The sequence below is a fragment of the Notechis scutatus genome, chromosome 1 (genome assembly GCF_049901735.1).
Source record: "Notechis scutatus isolate UNSWTSFEM ecotype Mainland chromosome 1, rNotScu1.2, whole genome shotgun sequence".
NCBI classification, from domain to species: domain Eukaryota; kingdom Metazoa; phylum Chordata; class Lepidosauria; order Squamata; family Elapidae; genus Notechis; species Notechis scutatus.
In genome coordinates this window covers 312,882,931-312,907,654 of record NC_142009.1, presented here as the reverse complement: position 1 = coordinate 312,907,654, position 24,724 = coordinate 312,882,931, and the positions used below count along the sequence as shown (strand labels likewise).

The 24,724-nt window shown below is 38.7% G+C and overlaps 1 protein-coding gene across 12 annotated transcripts in view; it reads left to right on the top strand.

The window, feature by feature from the left end:
• SYNE2 (spectrin repeat containing nuclear envelope protein 2) overlaps positions 1–24,724 on the top strand; it is a 238,090-nt gene that overhangs the window by 57,354 nt on the left and 156,012 nt on the right. For 11 of the 12 annotated variants that reach the window (XM_087952300.1, XM_087952299.1, XM_087952298.1 and 8 more), the window contains exons 21-34: positions 1,935–2,090; positions 2,978–3,195; positions 3,883–3,946; positions 6,036–6,154; positions 6,823–6,946; positions 7,896–8,032; positions 8,861–9,008; positions 9,655–10,211; positions 10,596–10,772; positions 13,651–13,801; positions 19,405–19,563; positions 20,258–20,419; positions 21,187–21,288; positions 23,253–23,453. In XM_087952300.1, coding sequence (XP_087808426.1) covers positions 1,935–2,090; positions 2,978–3,195; positions 3,883–3,946; positions 6,036–6,154; positions 6,823–6,946; positions 7,896–8,032; positions 8,861–9,008; positions 9,655–10,211; positions 10,596–10,772; positions 13,651–13,801; positions 19,405–19,563; positions 20,258–20,419; positions 21,187–21,288; positions 23,253–23,453 — 2,475 coding nt within the window. Of the gene's footprint in view, positions 1–1,934; positions 2,091–2,232; positions 2,347–2,977; positions 3,196–3,882; positions 3,947–6,035; positions 6,155–6,822; positions 6,947–7,895; positions 8,033–8,860; positions 9,009–9,654; positions 10,212–10,595; positions 10,773–13,650; positions 13,802–19,404; positions 19,564–20,257; positions 20,420–21,186; positions 21,289–23,252; positions 23,454–24,724 lie in introns of those variants that run through there. The other variant, XM_087952306.1, reaches the window with a different exon arrangement.

The window sequence follows — 24,724 nt, the reverse complement described above, 5'->3', positions numbered from 1 at the left end:
AAGTGGGGAGGGTCGTCTTATACGGCGAGTATATAACAAACTATATTTTGAGTGGAAATGTTGGGGGCTCGTCTTATACGCCCAGTCGTCTTATACGCCGGCAAATACGGTAACTCCAAGTCAATCACACTTCTGTGAAATCAAACTGTCCACTTAGATAGCAACACTGATTGACAATCAATTTCACATGCTGTTGTGCAAATGGAATAGACAACAGGTGGAAAGCATAGGCAGTTAGCAAGACATCCCCAATAAAGGAGTGGTTCTGCAGGTGGTGACCACAGACCACTTCTCAGTTCCTATGCTTTCTGGCTGATGGTTTGGTCACTTTTGAATGCTGGTGGTGCTTTCACTCTAGTGGTAGCATGAGACGGAGTCTACAACCCACACAAGTGGCTCGGGTAGTGCAGCTCATCCAGGATGTCTGTGGCAAGAAGGTTTGCTGTGTCTGTCAGCTTAGTGTCCAGAGCATGGAGGCGCTACCAGGAGACAGGCCAGTACATCGGGAGACATGGAGGAGGCCATAGGAGGGCAACAACCCAGCATCAGGACCGCTACCTCTGTCTTTGTGCAAGGAGGGACAGGAGGAGCACTGCCAGAGCCCTGCAAAATTACCTCCAGCGGGCCACAAATGTGCATGTGGCTGCTCAAATGTTCAGAAAGAGACTCCATGAGGGTGGTATGAGGGCCCGACGTCCACAGGTGGGGGTTGTGCTTACAGCCCAACACTGTGCAGGACGTTTGGCATTTGCCAGAGAATACCAAGATTGGCAAATTCGCCACTGGTGCCCTGTGCTCTTCACAGATGAAAGCAGGTTCACACTGAGCACATGTGACAGACATGACAGGTTCTGGAGAAGCCATTGAGAACGTTCTGCTGCCTGCAACGTCCTCCAGCATGACCGGTTTGGCAGTGGGTCAGTAATGGTGTGAGGTGGCATTTCTTTAGGGGGCTGCACAGTCCTCCATGTGCTCGCCAGAGGTAGCCTGACTGCCATTAGGTACTGAGATGAGATCCTCAGACTCCTTGTGAGACCATATGCTGGTGCGGTTGGCCCTGGGTTTCTCCTAATGTAAGGCAATGCTAGACCTCATGCGGCTGGAGTGTGTCAGCAGTTCCTGCAAGACGAAGACATTGATGCTATGGACTGGCCCACCCATTCCCCAGACCTGAATCCAATTGAGCACATCTGGGACACATGTCTCTCTCCATCTACCAACGCCACGTTGCACCAGAGACTGTCCAGGAGTTGGGGGATGCTTTAGTCCAGGTGTGGGAGGAGATCCCTCAGGAGACCATCCTCCACCTCATCAGGAGCATGCCCAGGCATTGTAGGGAGGTCATACAGGCACGTGGAGGCCACACATACTACTGAGCCTCATTTTGGCTTGTTTTAAGGATATTACATCAAAGTTGGATCAGCCTGTAGTGTTTTTTTCCACTTTAATTTTGAGTATAACTCCAAATCCAGACCTCCATGGGTTGCTAAATTTGATTTCCATTGATAATTTTTGTGTGATTTTGTTGTCAGCACATTCAACTATGTAATGAACAAAGTATTTAATAAGAATATTTTATTCATTCAGATCTAGGATGTCTTATTTTGTGTTCCCTTTATTTTTTTTTGAGAAGTGTATATCAAACAAATATGTAGAGGAGGATTTTGTGAACCCTTCTATATTCTCTCTCTTTCTCTTATCTACATATCCTTTGGATGAACTTTAATCTTTTAATTACAATTTCATTCTTTTATGTTTATTTTACTGTTAACTGCCTTGAGTGGAAACTCAGGAAGGTTGTAATGAACAAACACATAGCTTGCAGGATTATTCTGAATCTAAAATGTTATTCTGATCTTAGAACAAGATTTGGATGTAAAATGTTTCCCTTGCTGCTTAAAATGAATATTTGGATTTGTCCATCTCTTTTGCAGGCTGCTCGCTGTGAAATCATGTCTTATATTCACCTGAAATTGAAAATTGAAAGAGAGAAGTTCAATAAGACTTTTTCAAATCTCAATAAGCAGATAAAGAAAGAGAAGAAACTGCTCAATTCTGGGAAAACCAAAGGACTTATTGAGGAGCATGAGGTACCATATCAAACGCATTCTCTTTTGTTTCTTAGGCATTTTTTTTTAATTCTACAAGCCACCATGTAATGGGTCAGAATTACAATTGTGGTTCTCCAGTATCTCAATGCCACAAGAGATTTCCTTTGACTCTGTTTCCTGATGTCATTGTCACTGGGGGAGGCCAAGAACCCATACTGGAATTGTCTGCCTGCTCAACTGGGAAACAGTGTAAAATTGAATGATGCTGTGGTATAATGATGCAATCATGTGTTTAGTAAGTTGTTGAGCTGCATGTCCCAAAGTGAAATAATTATAACCTACTAGTTCAGTAAAATCTATATGCCTGAGCTGAAAGTGTGCATATTCTGCCTGTCTACAGTAAGTAAGGATAATTTTTTTAAATCCAAAATGGTACCTGTGAGCTAAATTACCGGTGAACAGTACTGGGTAAGTATTCTGATCCTTTTAGTTCTTTCTCTGATATTTGGCTGTCAGTGCTTTGGACTTCCCCCCCTAAAAAGTGCCTTGGAGCATGTCCCTGCTTTGAATTTGGCAGATATTACACTTGCCATGATGCATACTCCAAGGCACCTTTGGATATTGAATTTGAAGCACCATATGATTTGGTCATTTAATGGAGCAAACAGTTCAACTTCACATCAACAGACAATTGAATATGTTAGCAGGTCAGCCCTCTGGCTTCTGAATTTCAGCAGACATTCCTTATCCATAATGTAATCGTAGCCATGACCTTTCAAGAATACGATTGGTTAGGTGAGGCTTAAATGTGTTTGTGGGACTGGCATTAAGAGTTTTATGGGATGAGTGCAGGTGATTTCAACTGTCAGTTAGTAAGGACTTGGAGTACTCAAGATGGATGAATCTGCATTTCTTTATCCATTTAGGCCTTCTTTTCTCAGCAAGGTAGCCTGGGTGAGCTTAACACTTGCTTGCAAGCTTTGAAAACAATGAGTGATAAAATAACCAAAGTGGAAAAGGAGTCCAAAATAAAGCTGCCAATTGCAGAATATGAGCAAAAGGAAAAAGAACTTCAAAAATGCGCAGCAACTATTTACAATCAGTTGGTATCTAGGACTGGCGATGACCATTCACCTGAGAAAGGGTGGGTATTTTCAATAATTAGTGTAGAACTGTGGCATGGGGGCACTTATAGTTGGTTTAGCATCAAATAAAATTGCTTTTGTGAGAGATTCTTAAACTATTTCACACCTTTGACTGTCCCTCATTTCATGGCTGGAGTAATGGATTTCATTATGCTGTAAATTAAAACCAGACATTTTGCAAAAGTGTGTGTAGTGTGGTAAGCTATTTTGAGGAAGAAGCTTATAACTCACCATTATGTGTAAATTGATCTTGAAATTAAAGTACTTTTTTTGAAAGGGGTACATGGGGGGGGATCACGGGGAGGGGTGGGCAAAGAAAAATTAAGAACAGCAGTGGGGTGATTTTATGTCACCAGTTCCAACCATTTTTTACACGCATGGCAGTATCACATGTGCCCCAAAAGGGCAGAACTTATAGCACAATGTTGTAATGTTTTCATCATTGCAATGAAAATAGCAAGTCCCTGCAGATGCTACTATTTGTGATGTATGAATAAAACATGTTGAATTCCAAGGAAGAGCCAGGAGTGGAGATGAGAGGGAGAGAAAATAAGAAATGAAGTTTGGGAAACTTTGAATTATTTTCTTAGTAACATTACATAGAATTGGGATGGTGCTTCCTCCCCCCGGTGTTAAGATGTATTTTTCATTGCTTTGCTCTGGTGTTATTTCATTTTAAAATTCAGAGAGTTTACATCTGCTTCAGTCAATGAAGAGAAGGTATCATCTCAGAATCCTGAAGCTGAAAAGGTAGGACCCACATTTTAATGTTCATGTAGATCAGCCTTCCCAAATCCAAAGCTGAGTTTGGGGAGTTGCATTCCAACTGGTTGATCAAGACTGATGCATGTAGATAAACGTCTGTAGATCAATGCCTATTTTTTATTATGTGACACTCTTGCATGAATCACAGAGCCACAGATTGGAAACCTGAAATTCATAAGGTACTGTAGTATTTGCCATTCTTCGCACAATACTTTTCTCCATTGGTGATTATAAGGTCTGTTTAGTATAGCATAGCAGTCATGCTATTAATTCATTAATACCTTTTGATATCAAGGCTTTTAATATGAACTCTTATCTTATAATAAGCAGCTATCCTGCATCCCCCTGAGGTACAAGCAGTCCGTTGCATCCCTTCTGCATCATCACCTCCTGACTTTTACCTTGAGTGCTAACTCCTCGGGCTTCCAGAGTGCAGCTGGCTAAGCCAGTCTTTCTCAACCTTTAGCAGCTTGAAGTCCACACATCTTCAAGTTGCAAAGATTGAGAAATACTGGGTTTAGCAGTTGCAGGTCTCCTCTCCCTGGAAGTTCCCTCTCACTGACCAAGATGTTTTGCTTGGACACTTCAGACCAGTTGGATAGCTGGCTATGGGGACAGTGAGTAGGGTGAGAAGGTATTGTGGCCTCTCGGCTGCTGGCCCCTCCAGCAGCCAAATCAGAGGAGGAGGAGGATGTGGCGTGGGGGTCAGGGTCAGCATCAGGGCGATCTGGGAGCTCCGAGGGGGAAGAAGGAATGGAGCTGGTAGGGAGAGAGAGACAGAGGTGGAGCCTGGGCTATCCATCAGTCCTCAGATGGAGAGTCAACAGCCCCCAGGTCTGGAGGTGGTTGATGAAGAAGGGGAGGAACAGCTGGGTCCAGTGCCTGATGCGTGGATATGCAGAAGGCAGAGAAGGGGAGAGCAGTGGGAAACCGTGGGCTGATCCTGGGGAAGGAAGAGCCACCACTGCTGATGAGGCCGCACCCTAGCTCTGGGGATAAAAGGCAGGGGGTGGAGATGAATAGGTGTGGCAGACAACTATTAATCTTCTGGCCAGATGGACTTGTTAGCATGTGAGAGAAACTTTTTGCTGGCATTTCTAATAAAGGAATGTTTTGAGTTCACACATCAGAGGGTTTGTTGTGTTTGGGGAGCTGGGTCAGAACGGAAGGCGGTGAAAATCACAGGCACGCCTTGAGGTGGATCTTCAACACCATTGCATCACAGCATTATGATGCAGATGACATAAATTGCAGTTAAATTTCATCCTTTGTATGTAAAGTCTGATGCACTGAGGCCTTTCAGATCAAGTTTTTCCTATATTGCAACTTTTTAAAAGAAGCAGAAAAAGTTATTACAATCCTTCCTGAATTCAGGCATGAGTTATTCCCCTGACAGCCTTGGAATTTTATGTCTGGATAAATCTAATTTAAAAACATCTTGGAAGTTCCCATTAGTATTAACAACAACCCCCCGATAATAGTTTTGAATAAAAATATATAGCCGAATTTATTTATTCTGCATAGTCATTTATTTATTTAGTGTAAAAGAAATTGTGAGGAATAATAGTTGTCACTTTCATAATTCTAACTGATAAACTAGAGAGCAAATCTCAGGTGCTTATTTGAAAATTCAGATTGATTTAAAAACTACCTTCTATAAGCATTTTTGATCTGTATTCTGTAAAGCATGTACTTTCTAGTCTGAGCACATTTACTATTTTACTATTCCTAATACATAGGAAAAAATACTGTGATAAGGACATTTAAGTTTAGGTATGGATGAATGCAGCCTTTATGCATATGGAAAGTTCCTCTTTATCAACATGAATGGGAAAACATAAATGTTCAATATCCCAACTTTTCATATAAAATGTCCTGAATTAGGGTAAAATAAATCTGTGAAAGTAATTTTCCTTGTGACTTTGTAATCTTCAGTCTTTTAAAGTGTTTAATTTTGGGGGTGAGATTTCTTTTATATAGAAAATTAATAAGGTCTCATTCCATTGAATCTACATAATTATTTTAATGGATATTATATCTTACAATTGTTTAATTATTTTGGTTATATTTTTAGGATTCAGAAGATGTTTCTTGTATAAAATTGGAATCAGAAAAGGAATTGCAAAATGGCAGACACCACACAGAAAAGTTGGAAAGTGAGGGAGACTTGGCCTTAAAAAAATTAAAAGAAAGGTATATTTCAGTGTTAAATATTGAATGACGAGAAATAGGTATTTACCAGAAATATCTGGAATAAATTTGCAAACATCTTTTTTTTTTTTTTTTTAATAAAGCTGCATTTTCAAACTGGTTTACCATGTTTTAATCTGATAGATTCCAGTCCTAGAATTATTATAAAGAGTAACATAAAATGCATTTTCCTCATTCCCTCCCTTCTTTGGACTAGTCTGAATAATTATTTTAGATTTCACAATTATTTGGTCTTGAAATAGACTAGGGCTGTTCCAATTGAGTGTCTTGCTTTATCTCCCTTTAGGAAATCTCCGCAGTGTTCCTTCCTCAGCCTCAGAAATCAGATCTCTCCTGGTTGGATTTGCTTATTTGCATGTTGAACATTTAGTTTAAGAACCTGCTTCTTTTTGTGCATAGTTTTTGTGGCTCCTGGCCAGAAAATAAACTTAAACATAAAAAAAAACCCATTCATTTAGGATGTGCAAGTAAGAAGATGATTATATAAATCAAGATGGCTAATAGAACAAATTAGAAAGTAAAGCAATAAAAAAACAAACAGTTGTATTATTTCATGAAGACAAGGAGAAGGCAGCATTAGAAGAAACCGGAATTTTGTTTTCATGTCCAATTTTGCATAATAGTACTAATAATATCATGTTTTCTCTCAGCTATGACACAGCAAGACATAATCTGAAGCTTCACCTAAAGAGCATCAGGGAGACTATAACTCCGTCTTTAACTGATGATGTGAGAAACATTTCTTCCCTTAAGAACAAATTGCAAACACTGGAAGTAAGTGTTCAGATGCTTTCCTAAATGGTCTATTAAGTCAGGGTTCCTCAGACATTTAGCACAAGTGATTATGTTTGGAATTTTGAGAGAATATGGACATGTTCATAAAATGGTTATTAGGTCAGGTTATTAGGTCAGTTACAAAATACCTGTAAACCAGAGCACAAACAACAGCCTAAAATACAACTATCCCCATTTGAGTTTCTGACAGTGAACTCGGGGGCCACGGAGAGAGCCAGTAGCAGTGTAAGATTCTGTTTGAGACAGATTATTTGGTTTATATCCTGTTAACTTAATACTAATTTAAAAAAGAATTTAAAAAAATTAAATTGATAAGACAGGAAGCTTGGCTGATGCCAAAGAATGTCACAATGCAATTTGCTGCACACAAGCACAAAACATTATCTTGGGGTATTATGTAGACAGGTGTTTATCTTCGCAGTAAAAAACAAATGGATTCTAATGGGTCATCCATGGAACAGCTCACAAAAGAAACATATTGCAGGACATGTTACATGCTTATGTACTTCTTATAAAAGTAAAGATTATATTTTGCCATCCTTAACTGTTTCTTGGAATGTAGCAGGGTCTAGCACAAGAGTTTGAATAATACATTATTCTTTTCAATTTTAACAGGGTTAGCATTGGTAGTTATTGATCATTCATTAAGTTCCTGTGCAGAGAAATTGACAAATGAATTAAATTATTTAATTTAATTTAATTATTTGTTTTAATTATTAAAGTAATTAAATTTATTAATATTCCAATTGGAATTTATATGAATGTATTATAATCAATAGACAAGGGTTGTGCTTTGTCTCAGTTAACACACTATGGTAAACTATGGAAAAAAGCATAGTTAAAATTATTTCTGTGTTTGTGTTTATAAATCCGATACTGTTACTTAAAAATTATAGCACGCCACTAATATTTATACATTTTGTTTCAGGCTTTAGAAAGCAAAGGTAATTCTTCCTGGAAACTCTTTGATTCTGTGGCTTCACAGTTAGTAAAGTTCTCAAGTGAGATGGACTTGGAAGATTTGCACAAAGAATGGGATGAGCTCCAGTTTGCTTTAGATAAAAGGTACAGTTGGCAAATTAAAGCTTGATGAAGCAGTGGGCTAATTGACTGGACATAAGGGAAGCACACATAGATTTTGTCTTCAAGAAAATCAGTGATGCCCTATTCTGAACGAGTCTGACTTATCAGATGGTGTGAGAGATGGGGAAAGTTAGTTTAGCTTGCAGATTGCCTCTTAAGTATTCAGCTGTTCATGTGAAGAGGGGATGGCTTGTACTCCTTATGGACTGAGACCACAGAAAGTGAGAAGAAGTTATAATGCACAATCTGGATTGATTTCTAGGAAGGTGTCCTTTTTAAAAAAATATATTCATCTAGTCATAAAAAGGAAGAACAGAAATTCCCCAGAAATGAAGATAACAAAGATGTGCTCAAGTTACCCCATCATCATTATGAACTCCTAAGGGAAGTCGTAGTAACTGATATCAAACATTATATCCAATTAGATTTGTCAAGCATAGCACATCCACATGGATGGCCAGTTCTTTCAATAACTTCTGCAGGCAATGAAAGTGATCTTGGGAAGTTTTGCTCTTTTTCTAGACTTTTTCTTTAGGCTCACATGGGCTTGATATTTTAGACAAAATGGTGAGTTAGGGCGTTGATTATCCTACTGCTGTTAATCAAAATTTTGCAAAGCCTGGCTGATCCTCAAAAGCTAAGACCTATGAACTTCAATGAAAAAGCAAAAAAACAGAAATTCCTGGGTATATACCACATTCTTTGTTAATGGAGTTGTGTCAAGAACTTCTCTGTCCTTATATATTGTACAAAGTATGGAGACATTTCCTTAAGTGATGTCCTGTTCCATTTGCGTTTGCTGTCCTGCAGGATGGAATCTTTAAAGGCTGCTTTGGCCCTTGTTATGCCAATAGAAAATGAGTGGGTCTTACTCTGCAGATCAGAAGAACAGCTTTGCAAAAGAGACATCCCACGTTTTGTGATGAGTAAAACTGATCTTCTGTACAAGAAAGCGAAGGTTTGTACTGATTATGTTGAAATTTTCTTTGGAATTTGAAGCGCACCTATTCATCTCCAGTAGGTTAGCACCAGATTCATCTAGAGCATTACCTATATTCACAGAAATCCTAAGTGCAAAATTGCAAAAAGAAATTTTCAGAAAAGAACTTGGAAGCAGAAATGCTGAATCCTCCTCTTTTCTCAGTTAAAACTTCCCAATCTCAGCCATTTTTCTCTAACGAAAAGTGGTAGAGAGGTTCTGAATCTTTCTTACTTTGTGTTATACTACAATATTTATTATGGCCCAAAGATTTCTTTAAGTGCTTTCTTCCAAATCTGTTTATTCCCCTTGAAGAATAAATGTGTCTTCTCATCATTTTTCATCTACAAAAGTAGATGTGCTTAGGAATATAAGAAACTAGAGTATATCAAGTTGGTCTATCAACATTGACCAGTAATAGCTTTTTAGACTATCAGGCAGGAATTTTTCCAGCCTTACTTAGAGAAGTCAGGTTTTCAACTTGTACCTTTCTGAATAAAAGTATGCAGCCTAATATTTTGCTACAGAGCTATCTCTCATTCCTCAGATTTAGCAAGTGTAATAGCATTGTGGTTAATAATATGCATAAAACATAGTGTCCTGATCTTATCGTTCTTTCTTTCAGAAAATTCAGGCATCTATATCAAATTGTATTGAACAATGCAACAGCCAAGAACTAAAGAGCCCTGCAGGATGGACAATTGACCAAAGAGATAGGCAGGCCATTGGTTTAATGATCAGCGAGTATAAAATACAGTTAGAAGAACTGAATCAAAAGATACAAGCCATTGAAACAGTTTTGCAAGATTTTGAAAGTTTTCTGGATTCCCTGAGACGTATTCAATGTTCTATGGATGCCTCTACATCGCTGAGCTGGTCTCCACAGTCAATGGAGGAGGTTTCTCACCTGGAGAAAGAGGCCAAGTCTCTAGATGAGAAATTGAAGCAACTTAATATCTATTTGGTAGAGGCTGAAAGCGATAAAAAGATGGGCTGTGAAGAGTTCGTAGCAGCTTTACTTGTAAAAGAATTCCCCTCTATTAGTTCTGAAGCAACTCAGAATCAAAAGACTGAAGAATTTTCCTTAAGGAATAATGAGCTATTTAAAAATCTTCAAGATATATATGATTCAATCAGTGTGATAGGCTTGAAGGACCCAACAATTCCTGCTATTTCACAAAGGTGAGAAAACTTTTTTTCATTAATTCTTAGATATGGTTGGGAATTATGGAAGGTGAAGCCCTTCTGGAAACTGGAAGTATTTTAAAATAATATAATGATAAAATACAACATAATAAAATACAACATAATGAATCTGAAAGATGCTTTTTCAGGAGACAACTGGACTTTCTTGTTTTTCTTTGAAGATGTTTCTCTTCTCAACCAAGAAGCTTCTTCAGCTCTAACAAGGAAGTCCAGTTGCCTCCTGAAAAAGCATCTTTGGGACAACCATTACCTGGATGACTGAGAATCTCTATAGACATCATAAATCTGAAATAAAGAATATCAGAATAGTCACAATGAAATTATAAGGTATCAACCTATTTTTTTCTCCTCATAATATAGGTTGAAGTTGCTTGATGAACTGTGGAAAAAGCTGGATCGCTGTGCTCCAGAAATGAAAGCCTTGAATGAGATTAGTCAATTTTCCCAGTTGCCAAAAGCCCAGGAGAATGAAGTCAGTCGGCAGTGGAAACTTACGCAGGACCTATGGAAGAAGACTAAAGTTGCCATTACGGAAAAGTAGGTCACAATTCTATACTTATATGGGCCTCCAAGGAAGTCCTGCTGGAATTCAATAAAACATACTTCTGAATAGATTTCATTAGGACTGTACTATATACTCTATATGCTGTTCTGCTATATTTCATGCAACTGTAGGCTGAAATATTACCCATCTTCACACGTTGCAATAAATTAGAGATAAATTATCACTCATGCTGGAACACATAACTTCCCTTTTCTATCTTCTTTAACTGGACGGTAAAGAAAAAAAATTATGTTGATCAAAATTATTAACTGTCAAACAAGTCAGTTATCGGAAGCCAAGAGCAAGCCATATTTTCTGCCTGTGGTTGTGGGAAAAATCAACCTGGAACTTTTGGTTAAAATACTATAAACAGACATGATATTCTTCTGATTAAAATCGGAATTCCGATTTTTTGGGAATCGCCCCCTTCCCCCCTTCTTCTCCTCCTTCCCCTCCCCTCGGAGGCCCCAGTCAGGAGTTGCTACCGCCGGCGCGGCTCTGCGTGGCTCTCCAGTCCGCGTTGCCTCAGGAAGGGAAAGGCAAAAGGAAGAGCCGCGGCGGCGCTTGCAACGGCAGCAGCGGCTCCTGGTTTTGCCTTTCCTTCCCGAGGCAACGCAGTGCGAGCGGAGGCCGGGCGGGCGGTGCAAGCGGCGGGCGGTGCGAGCGGTGCGAGTGGCGGGCGGGTGGGCGGGCGGTGTGAGCGGCGGGCAGGTGGGTGGTGCGAAGGGAGCTGGGCAGTGATTTCTTGGCGCGGTGGGGGGTCTCTTTGGCCGGCCCGATTTTTTTTTCAGAGGGGAATATCATGCCTGTATAAAAATAAAATGATGAAAAATGTGACCAGAAATTGAAAAAAGAACATTATTTTTGAAAGAAAAATGTATACACAAGCAATATATTGTATTTAACAAGTGTGTTGACTTGTTCATAGAAAGCCAGAATTCTCATGAATCCTGGCTGGGTCAGTTCTCTTACTTGGAAGTATATTACAATTTTTAAATGATAACCTGACACTACATCAGGGGTGGGCAAACTTTTTGGCTCGGGGCCGCATTGACTTTTAAAATTTGACAGACGGGCCGGGTCAGCACAAGATTTTTTGGGAATCACCCCCTTCCCCCCTCTTCTCCTCCTTCCTCCCCTCGGAGGCCCCCTGAGTCAGGAGTTGCTACCGCCGGCGCGCTCAGCGCGGCTCAGTACCGCGTTGCCTCGGGAAGGGAAAGGCAAAAAGGAAGAGCCGCAGCGGTGCTTTGCAACGGGAGCAGCGGCACCGGAGGCTCAGGCTCAGCGGCTCCTGGTTTTGCCTTTTCCTTCCCAAGGCAACGCGGGACTGGAGCCGCGCGGAGCTGCGGCTGCGGCTGCCCCAGCCAGACACCTGAGCGGAGCCCGGGCGGAACTGCCTGTTGCTGCTGCCGGAGCACCGCCGGGTTGCCTCCTCCAAGCAGCTCGCCCGCTCACGGGCTTCCCCTCCGCCACACGGCTCGGGGCCAGGCACGGCGCCCGCGAGTTAAAAGGAAGCCGAAAGTTGCTGGGAAGTTGCTCGGGTGCTGGGAGCAGGCTTTTAAAGTGCCGCCCGAGCAAAGTTTAAGCAGCCCGCCCGCCGGGCGGAACCCTTCCCGCTCCTCAGCGGGAAGATGCTCCAGCCCGGAAAAAAAGGGGGATCGGCGGGGACTCACCTTCGGAGAGGTCGCACTCGAAGGTGATTTCGAACTCCCAGCCGAGGCCTTTGCAAAGTTCTTTTCTTTCCTACCCCGAGAGCGCTCCGCACTGTTTTGCAGCTTTGGGGGCCATGCGGCACAGGGCAATACGCCACCCCAGCGATTTTTTTTCAGGGCGGGCCGGATTGGACAGACCAACAGGCCGGATGTGGCCCGCGGGCCGTAGTTTGCCCACCCCTGCACTACATGACTGAATTTTAGTTTGTGTAAGAAACTCTCTATGTTGGTAAGAAAGTAGAATGTCAGAGAATTAAAAATTTTCACTATGAAAGAATGAAAACTCCTCCTCCTAGCATTCTAAGTGAAAGAGTCCAAGAAGGGATCTCCTACTTCGATATTCTGAAATGGCCATTCTTATCGTCTCCTTGCTCACTTTGTATATTTGTTTTTATAATATTTATTTTAAATATGGACTGTTATATTTTTATGTGTTGTTTTCATATTTATGGTTTTATTTGATTGTTGTATGTTGTTCAGAGTCACTTTTAGAAAGATGAGCAGCTTTAAAAATTTGATCAATACATACAATGTAGGCATTATGCTGCCAGTGATGTATACAGGTAGTCCTCATTTAGTGACTGCCTTGTTTAGTAACCATTTGCAGTTACAACTGTGATGAAAAAAACACTTTGTAATCTATTCTTGCCTTTAGGATTTTTACAGACCTGTAAGCTGAAATAAGATCATAAGTACAGTTGTGTGTTCATTTAACAACTGCCTTGCATAATGACCAAGTTGCTAGTCCCAATTGTGGGAGACATAGTCTCTTTTTCTCTTTACGTGGTCAGTTATCTTCATAATAAACTGATGCCAATTGTCATAGACATCTATTATAACTAGAACAGCAGCTTAGGAGTGGGCGATGCAAAACTGAAAATAAGTTAAACTCCTCTCCTTATGTAGTATGATTCTAATTTTAATTTTCCTCTAAGATGGTATATGAAACTATGAAAGAATATTCCTGCATTTAATCCCTAGTCTGTCCTAAAGTCTACTAATTCTTTTCCTCCTTTTTGTGAAAGCTTAGTTACTTTGGAGTTGAATGGGCATACTGGATTCCATGACATGTTCATAATCATTGAAAAATAAGGTTTTCTAATTTTAGACAGGTGTATAAATGTCTTCAATTTTCTTTTGGCTTTGTTCCCTTCTATAGGCGTGAGTACTGTAAAAGCACAATGGAACTCTTGAAGCAATATCAAAGCTGCAAAACCTGTTTGACTAGCATTATTCTGAAGCAAGAAAATGCCCTATCACAGCAAGTTTCTTACATGGGAAAAGAAAACCTGCAGAAGATAATTGCTAAGGTGAAGGTTTAGGGAATTTTTCTACATATGAAACCATTTCCTTGGTTCTCTGCAAACGATCAATGCCCTGTAGCATTCAGTGATGGGCATGGGACATAATGCATTGACAACTGGAAGTCTTTAAACAAAGACCTAGAAATTAGTCATAAGTATTTTTTCCTCCTTCTTATTTATTTATTTGGTTTGTCAATTGCTTACAAGATAATAGGTATAAGTAAAAACATAGTTATGAATACATGGATACATATAAGAAAAATAAAAGAAACAATAGGACAGGGACGGTAGGCATGTTGGTGCGCTTATGCACGCCCCCTACAGACCTCTTAGGAAAGGGGTGAGGTCAATAGGAGAAAGTCTATGGTTAAAGTTTTTGGGGTTTGGGGAAGAAACCACAGAGTCAGGTAGAGTATTCCAGACATTGACCACTCTGTTGCTGAAGTCGTATTTCCTGCAATCAAGTTTGGTGCGATTAACCTTGAGTTTGTATCTATTGTTTGCTCTTGTGTTGTTATGGTTGAAGCTGAAGTATTCATTGACAGGTAGGACATTGCTATGTATGATTTTATATACAATATACTTTACTTAGATCGGACTGAAGGTGGCGTAGTTCTAGCTTTTCTAGGTCTAGAATTTCGAGTCTGGTGGCATAAGGTATTCTGCAACGAGTAGAGGAGTGGAGAACTCTTCTTGTGTTAACTGTGTTAATATCAGATACATAATGTGGGTTCCAGACTGATGAGCTGTATTCAAGTATTGGTCTAGCAAATGTTTTGTATGCTCTAGTTATTAGTGTGATATTACCAGAGAAAAAGCTACGTAGGATTAGGTTAACAACTCTTAATGCCTTTTTGGCTATGTAGTTACAATGGGCTCTAGCACTTAGATCATTTGAGATGAGTACTCCAAGATCCTTGACAGAGTTTGGATCATCAACAATGTCTTGACTATTCAGCCTGTATTTTATTTTCTGATTTTTTTTTTGCCAATATGTAGGACAGAGGATTTATTTGTTGAGATTTGAAGTTGCCATTTGTTTGACCATTCTGATACATAGTCAAGGTCTTTTTGAAGGGTACCAGTATTGTCTGTGATGTTGAATAGCTGTACATCATCAGCGAAGAGAACACAGTTGCTCTTGATATGATCACAGAGGTCATTTACGTAGAGTATGAAAAGAGTTGGTCCTAGAACACTGCCTTGGGGGACACCACTGTTGACAGGTACAGAATTTGATAGAACGCTCCCAATTTTGACCATTTGTTGTCTGTTTGACAGGAATGCTTCTATCCAGTTATGCAGGTGTCCTGAGATACAGTAAGATTTTAGTTTCAGGAGTAGTTTGTTGTGTACCACTGAATCAAAGGCTTTACAGAAGTCTATGTAGATTGCGTCTATTGCTTTGCCCTGATTGAGTTGTGTAGTCCATATGTTTTTGCAGTGTAAGAGTTGCAGATTACATGATAGCTTTTTCCTGAAACCAAATTGTTTATTAGAGAGTAGGTAGTTTGTTTGTAAGTGGAGGATGATGGATTGGTTAATAATTGATTCCATGACTTTACAGGTGACGCAGCATAAAGAGATTGGTCTGTAATTTTCAACTAGGCTGGGATCTCCCTTTTTGAAGATTTTTTGAAGATGGGCATGACCGTGGCTTGTGACCATAGTTTTGGCAAGGAGCTGGTCCTGAAAGATTTTTCAAAGATTATGCTTAGAGGTTTGGTTATCGCAGTGGGTAGCTTTTTTAAGAAGTAGGCACATATTCCATCTGGTCCAATAAATAGAGATGGTTTTAGATTGCATAGTGCTTTTTCAACATTATCTTCTGTAAAACTGATAAGTATTAGATCATTGTAGTTGTCTGTGGTTCGACTAGGAAATACTGGGCATGATCCATTGCTGTTTACAAATACTGAGCCAAAGAATGTTGGCTTTAATAGTGTCATCGTTGCAGTCTTTACCATTAGGTCCTTTCAGGGGTGGTATGGACATTGAGTCTTTTAGTTTGTTGTTTACAAAACTGTAGAAAGTGCAGGTGGAATTGGTGCGTAGGAGGTTTTCCTCTTGTTTAATGTGATAATTGGTGCATTCAGTCTTTATCTGGTGGCATAAATTTTTGCACCGACTTTTGAAGTTGGCAAAGTGACCAGATTTGTTTTTCCGCCAAAGTGATCTCTTTTTGGATTGAAGCTTCCTTATTGTTATGGGTAATCTGTTTTTTTCTTATTTTTGGAGTTGTTATTGGTACATATAGCTTGATGACTTGTTTGACTTCAAGTGAAAATATGTTGTAATGGTCTTCAACAGTATTGCATCTAGTGAATAGAAATTGCCAATCAAGGGATGAGAGATCGTTGTCTGTAAGATCATAGCTGCCTTTTTTGAAGTTATAATTGGGGATCACATTGTTGTGTTGATTTTTGTGTGGACGTATGTTGAGATAAAAGTCAATAATGCTGTGGTCACTGTTGGAAAAGGGTTTTTTAATTTGCATTCCATAAATTGAATTCAAACTATTGCAGAAGATCAGATCGATCAATTCGATTCAATGCTGATACTGCATTAAAACACAGCTGTAATGTTTTAAGTGCATCATCAGTTATATACTGCTTTAGGTATATCATCAGAGGTGGTATTCAGCAGGTTCTGACCAGTTCTGGACAACTGGTAGTGGAAATTTTGAGTTGTTTGGAGAACCGGCAAATACCACCTCTGACTGGAGGTTTTACAGTATCCTTCCCCTGCCACATCCACCAAGCCATGCCCACAGAACTGGTAGTAAAAAAAATTGAATCCCACCACTGTATATCATCAATTGACACAAAGGTCTAATCCCTAGTCATGAAACTCTATAACGTCCTCAGTTCAGAGTGTTATCCTCAATTTGAGCTGCCAGTGTCTGGCTCAAGAACATTATGTTTGATAGGCTGAAACTGTGCCTTACTTTTTGGTCTGTTGCTGCCTATCCAGTGCAGCTAGTAACTTACAGATTCATATTGAATAATGATAAAATCCTAATAATCCTACTCTAGGAGTGTGTATAGCATGTTCTAATGAAATGGGAATTACGAATCCATGCAGATTACAGTCCAGAGATGCATTGTTTGGTGCCCTTTGGCTAATACCTATTAAGTGCCAATTGCATCTGCTGTAGATGCAATCGGAAAACAAATCTTCTCTGCTATGGAACACCGTCTTCTTAGCAGTGATTCATTGGAGAAACTCCACCTGTATACAGTGTTGCCATCAACACTTCATGGGGAGATAGGAGACAAAAATCCCAAGCCAACAATTTTTGGGCTTCTTCCAGGCCTCATCCTGCAAGTGTTGAGATTTTTTAGCTGTTACCATGTCTATAGGCAAAGTTCCCTGTGGATTAAGATACAGATAAGTTTGATGGAAAGTGCTTACTGTAGAATAGAAGAATTGCTCACAGATACCCAACTTTCCATAAATCATGAAATATACCTCTGAAACAAGATGTTAATAGAGGTAGCCCTTAACTTATTACCTCAATTGAGTCCAAAATTTCCTTTGCTAAGTGAGACTTTGTTCAGTGGATTTTGCCTTATTTTATGACTTTGCTTGTTCAGTGGATCACCACAGTTATTAAGTTAGTAACACAGTTGTTAAGTGAATCTGGCTTTCCCATTGACTTTGCATGTCAGAAGGTCGCAAAAGTTCACATGATTCATGGGGATGCTGCAATGGTCATAAGTCACTTTTTTCAGTGCCATTGTAACTTCAAACAGTCACTAAATGAACTGTTGTAAAGTGAGGACTACTTGTTTAGGATATTTGAGTATGTCAATATTTCCATGCTTGAATGGGAAGCAAAGTTTATCAATAGGCAACAATGTCAACGTTAACTAAATATATAAAGCAGGGCTGTCAATCTCCAAGCCCATGGGCCGGATGCGTCACATGCTGGCCACACCCATGCCTGGTTTAGCAAAGGGGGAAAAAGTCCTGATACGTCATGTGATGCTGCTGTGACGACATGAGTTTGACACCCCAATATAAAGAAAAGAGATGATTCAGAATTCAATAATACATTTTTGTTACATTACCTTCCTTGAAAATTTAACTTCACCTCAAAGAGGACTTGAAATGGGTCATTCCATTTCAGAAGAATCTTGACATCTCTTTCTGTGTCTGTTACTTAAATAAAGGCCTAAAGATTTATCATTCCTGGTCTTTTAGGATTCTCCCCAACTTATGTATAATGTAATTAATAATAAGAGTCAGAATCCAAATACTTATGTGTGATATATCTTTCCTTTCTGCCAAGGTTGTTTTATTTGGATTCAACAATGCCATGAGCATTCTCTCACACATCAAGTGCAATATTTCCAGTTTATTAATTCACAGGTGCAAAGAGAGGGTCCTTAGCTTTTTTTTTAGCCTTTTTTTAAAGGGTATTGGCACACAGGTCTGCCATGTCGTTCCTTATCTGGCTCAATTCTGTATTGACATTTCTAAGGAAAGAAATTGGTCAGAATTCTCCCCCCCCCCCAAAAAAAGTATGCAGAGTTTCATGCTTATTTTTTTCTGTTAGGAGAATAAGAGGACCAGTTGTCTATCATCTGTTGCTTCAAAACCTTTGTCCTTTTTTCTCATTGTCTAGCTGGATGTACTAAAAACAGAGTATTGTCTGACAGGGAACAAAGCTGTCATTAACAAAAGCTTTATAATTGCCAAGTAGTAAAGGTCAATGATCCACTGCCTGTGTTTATGTGTTTTGGGGGCATAAAAGAGCCACTTCGGAAGCCCAAAGTGGAAAATAAAAATGACATTTTGCAAGTTTCAGAGACGCAGATTTGGTGACACAATTCTATAAATTAAAATGGGTGATTTATTTTGGGAAACAACTGTAGTTATCGAAGGAAATATTGCATTACCTGAAAAACAGTGTTTACTATTTTATATAGCAAAAGTCCCCAAACTTTTGGGCACCAGGTATCGGTTCTGCGGTGAGAGTTTTTTTTTGTGGACTGGAGGGAGTGTGGTTTCATGTGCTGCCTTCATCCCATGGATGGAGTTTCACTTGTTTGCAGAGCCCAGTTACTGGCATACCGCTGACTGGTGCCGGTCATGGACCGGGGGTTGGGGATCCCTATTATGTAGAACAAAATATTTGAGGTTTGATTTGCCATCAATAATCCTGTTCTCAACATAGTTTTGACAGTATAATTCAATATTATATGAACAGTATATGGAAAATGTATGAGAGGAGAATTGCAAGTCCATATATTTGAAAAGAAGATGAATAAACAAATTAACCTGAGATATTGCTATTGTGCAAGTTAATGAGTGCATTTGCATAAAAGCAAAGCAGAATATTGCAGAAGATTTAAAATATTTGAATAGACTTAATTCTTGTTAAAAAATAATTGAATTTTTTAAAACTTGGAAAATTCATATTAAAGCACAGCTCCATGACTTTTTTTCCTCATTCTTGTTTTATGCTGAAACGAATATAAATATTGAAAATCAAAGGCAATGCATTCTCTCTCCTTTTCCATTTTGATAAGTTTCTTACTCTTTAGAATTTCCCACAAATGCAACAGATTTGTTCTTAAATGGATTTTCTCATCTTTTCATAGGTTAACATGGCAAAGGAGGAATTTAACAGTTACTCTGAAGATGTTGATAGATTAAACCAAATGTGCAAAAATCTTCAGTCTCAAGTGAACAAAATGAAGAGTTTTGAGGAGCCCCCATTTGAGAATGAGGCTAATGCTATTGTGGACCGATGGCTGGATGTATGTTATATAAACTAACTATAAGGATTTTCCAAATTATCATTCATTGTAATAATTAATTTTGACTTCCAAATATTATTCAAAGTCAATTAAATTAAATTTAGCATGATGAAGAACCCAAAAGGAGGGAAATTTGAGTTATAATTGGAGCATGTTTAATACAAAATGGGACTCAAAGAAATGCATATTTTTATTGGGTACCACAAGGAAATTCTTGTTGAAGATAATTCTCAAAGATGTAAACAAACAAGCAATATTATGTCGTGCTGTTTATATTGCTTAGCGCTCCCAGGAGTTTTTCTATGAGTGCAGATATTAAGAATGTCTTACTTCAATGCTTTAAAAAGATAGAGAAGAATATTGACTGCTGAATGAATATGCCCAGGCAGTTCCTAACTAAAACCAGTTAGGACACATTATTGGAAGAAGATTCCATCTAATAAACCAAGCCACCTTGCCAAACCTGTTTCTAGAGTCTGGAGAGCTATTGTGATCTTTGATATGATAATATTTAAAGCCATATTTAGCAAGAAATTGGCTGTATCCCATGGGAATGTTGGATTACTTCCCTCCCCTTATTTGTTTCTGTGTCTGGCTTCATTTTACCTTGCCTCTCTTCATGTTCTTACTTGATTAGAAAGCTTTATGTTCTGTTTCTTTCTTTTTTGGGGGAAAACATAATTCCCTCTTCCAGATCAATGAGCGGACTGAAAGCTATTGTGAAAACCTGGAAAGAGCTCTGGCTTTATGGGACAAGCTTCTTGACTTATCCAGTTTGATTGACGAATGGTCAGATGAAGTGCAGAAGAACTTAGAAGATGGGAATGTGACTGAAAAGAAATTGGAAGAATTGGAGGTATGGTTGATAGGGATTATTTGTTATTCTGTAATTGCAGGCAACTTTTTCTAAACTAGATGAATAATGGGACAATGCTGTCATGCTCTGATTCAAGATATAAAATTCTGATCTTTTTTTCTTCCTCCTTGTTCTCTCTTCCATAGTGCCAGCATTTCTGCCATTTTTTCATTTACTTATTGATCACCACAAACACTGCCTTCGGGATGCTTCTTTTATATACATCCCATGTAATATACTGGCTTTCTTCTCCTCTGCTTGAATGCAATGATAGATTCATTCATAAAATACCTTTATGAGATGCAGATATGAAAAAGATACATTTAAAAAGCTATTTTTATCATGAAAAGGGAATTTTAATCAAAATGATAGTAGATTTTGAACAAAATTTAATATGAGATCTTCAAAACCCTTACCATTCTTATGTTAAGATGCAGCCTGTTCTAGAAAGGAATAGGAATCCATTGCAAATAATGTGTCTGTCATGAGAAAGCTCTTTTATTTTCAGTCAAATCACTCCCTTATATTGTTCAGTATTACCTACATTAGCTTTATAGGAGGTAATCATCACTGGTAATCAGTCTAGAGGGGTTACATGGGTATTCTGAATTTGTTCATAACTGCTTATGCCATTGCATTTTGGCCCAGTTGCTGCTTCCTAGCGATCTTCAAGGGCAGCGGATTATGACTTCTACTCAATACTAACTGGTAAAATAAAATTTACAATTGGATAGTTTGTACATAATCTGTTTTCTGTATCTTCTCAGGCCGATGTCCTGTTCCAAGAAAAAGAGTTAGAGAAATTTGATACACAGGTGGATGAAATTCAGGATCTTCTTAACAGCAGTGAACCCCCACTTGAACTACAGGTGAAAGAGGAGGAATAACAAGAATTATGATTGTGGTTGATATAATAGGCCTGCCTATCTTTGTTGTCCAAAAAAGATTTTCTATGCCTTCGTATTGCCTTGCAATAATGAAAATAAAACACAATTGTAAAGGTCTCTTTTGCCATCAGGTCTGACCCACTGCTTTAATTGGACAGTGCAGGGTAATTACTACTTCAGCTAATATTCAATATCACATCTCTTAGTTTCCTCTCCTCGACCAAGTATGTAGGAGAAGATGAAAGAAGGCAAATGTCTTCTATTCTGTTACTTTTCTTCAAGCTGACTATCTGATATTGACTCAAAGTGCTGTGATATTTTGGAAGTAACCGAATCTTTGGTGCCAGTTTCTGAGCTATGTTACCAGATTACAACCACTAAGATACAAACGGGTGCTATCTGATTGTTCATTACATCTAGAGGTCAAGATGTATTATGTTTCTCCTTGAGTCCTATGAAGAAGGTTCTTTTTTCCCCTTTCACTCATAAGAAGGTCTAGTTCTCTCTAGATGACTATAGGAAGAAAACCCCAAGAAGACCCCATTCCTTGCTGTTTAACTTCAAGGGACAAAGATTGAGTTGGTCAGTAATTAGCTAGGCTGAAAATGGTCGCATCTAATGGTTTTAACAGTGAGATGCAGTAGCTCTAATTCACCTATTTTTTTTCCTCTTAGTCATCTCAATTGAGATTAAAAGGATTGGGACATCTGTGTCCACTCTTAAGAAATGGAAATTTCTGGAAACTTGCCTTGCCAGAAGTGCCTGAAATCATGAAAACCTATAAGTGTGCTTGTGCATCAGTATGTACATCTGTGTGTGTTTGGAAAGTGCCTTCCTCATAAATATTTGAGTATCTGTGTAGAAGGGGAAACTTCTCATCATCCTCTCTGTGTTGCATGTCACGAAAGAGTATAACACTAATAAAGATACTTAGCACCTAAATTTAACATTCTGGGGAGGGAGGACTGCAACAAAACATTTGCACAACTTTTACAACATCCTTTGCAGGCCATGAAAGAAGGGAAATATTTTCAGTGACGTTCTCAAGAAAATGATAGAAATATTCTACCGAAGTTACAGGGAAATTATTTGAATAAGAGTGGTAGTGCATAGTAGAAATGATTTTTCTGAAGGAAGAAATATTCTGTCCTGAAGCACATATATTGTTGCTTCTGGCAGTGATTGTTGTCCCTAATTAGTTGTGATGTAGTTGGTCAACATCTCATTTGAATGCTAGGTTATGATACAACATGTTTCCAAACATATTATTATGAAAACAAACTTAATTACAACACAGTTCTCTGAAGACAGGTTCCAGCATGAGTCGAAAGCTTGGAAGACAAAACCTCTGGTCCTGGTGACCGACCCAGACTGGATCCTGCAATATTATCCTGGGACACATGTATTTGCCTTCATTTGTTAATTACAACTGGTTTTCTTGATTTAATTCTCTGAAACAAAACTCACTAAATGATAAGATTTTGTGTTGGAGTGAAGGAAATTTACACTGTAATGTTATCATGAAGACATTGTTACTAGCTATGAACATGGAATGCCTTTTTCAGTAACAACTAGTTTCAACCTTTTAAATAAATTTTGGGTATACCTAAAATATGAGATGTATTTATCAATTCCTGCAAAAAAAGAAGGAAATTGTAATTTAAAGGCAGATACGTATAGCAATATTTCTCCCAAATGTGTACTAAAATAGTCAATGAGAACTTATATCCCAAGACAGTAGCTCTGTTGAATTCCACTGTATAGTGCAGTGCTGGTACGGTGTTGGGGGTTTTCAATTCAATGTGTGGAGTGTGAAGGGTGTGTGTTTGTGTTTATTTTCACAGTCATGATGTGCACTGAAGGTGATTGATTTCGTTGTATGAGGTGCAATGACAATAAACTAAACTAAACTAAACTAAGTTGGCATCTGGTTTTCTCCTTTTCAGGTTATTAAATCTTCTCTTTTGAACAAAATGGAGCTAATAAGAAAGCGTTTACCAAATAAGTCAGAACCTATAGAACTCAAGGGCAGTACAACAGAGCTGAAAGGAGACCTTGATCTTGCCAAGACTCAAATCGGAATGACAGAATCGCTTCTGGAAGCTTTATCTCCCTCTGATACCTTGGAGATTTTTACAAAATTGGAGGTACTTCAGACATGTACAACAGCATAAAGAAGCATCTTTAGTTTGTTTGACAAGGTGGATGATATTCCACCTGAAGATAATACTTCGAACTGCTCTTACAATGACATAATGATGGAATTTCAATGGTTGGTTCAGATATCACAGGACTTTGAGCGGGATCAGAAAATTAGGAGCTCCATCACTCTCTTCCATGTGAATTTCCCATATTCCATTCTCCTGCTGCCTTTCACAGTAGTTAAAAATTATGTCAATGTCAGTCTCAACCATGATTAATATGAACCAGGATTCAGAGAGTTTGTACAAAATATTAAACCATAATGGATGGACATATAAGTAAAAAAAAAACCAGTGTACATAGGTTTAGCACAATCTAGTTATACTTGGACAAGATTCACACATAAATATTAAGCCCTAATGTGATTTTTGAATAGTGTTATGTCATAGTTGGGTTATTGTAACTTATTCAGCAAGCTTTTGTTTGCAATATATGTGAACATAACATAATATAACCTGAGGTACAAATTTCAAAAACTTATTAAAAACAAAATCCAATCACATTTACTTCTGTCAGCATTGCCAAATTATTACATTTGGACATTGGTAATTGTATATTTATATGATTGCTATTATTTATAACTATGCAGAGTTTTAAATTCAGTAGGGAAAGGAGTGATGCAGAGCCTGTGGAGATAGATAGATAGATAGATAGATAGATAGATAGATAGATAGATAGATAGATAGATGGATAGATGATAGATAGATAGATAAAATACTTTATTGGCCAAGTGTGACTGGACACACAAGGAATTTGTCTTGGTGTAAATACTCTCAGTATACATAAAAGAAAAGATACATTCAAGAGTCGAAAATCATAAGGTGCGACACTTAATGATAGTCATAGGGTGCAATAAGCAATCAAATCATACTAGGAAACAGTCAATATAAATCGTAATTATACAAGCGACAGAGTTACAGTCCTACAGTCACAAGTGGGAAGGGATGGGTGGTAAGGAGTGATGACAAGATTAACAGTAATAGTAGTGCAGACTTTGTAATAGTTGAACAGGGTTGAGGGAGTTATTTGTTTAGCAGAGTGATGGCTTTCGGGAAAAAACTGTCTTTGTGTCTAGTTCTGGTGTGCAATGCTCTATAGCATCGTTTTGAGGGAAGGAGTTGAAACAGTTTATATCCGGGATGTGAGGAATCTGTAAATATTTTCACAGCCCTCTTTTTGGCTCGTGCAGTATACAGGTCCTCGATTGAAGGCAGGT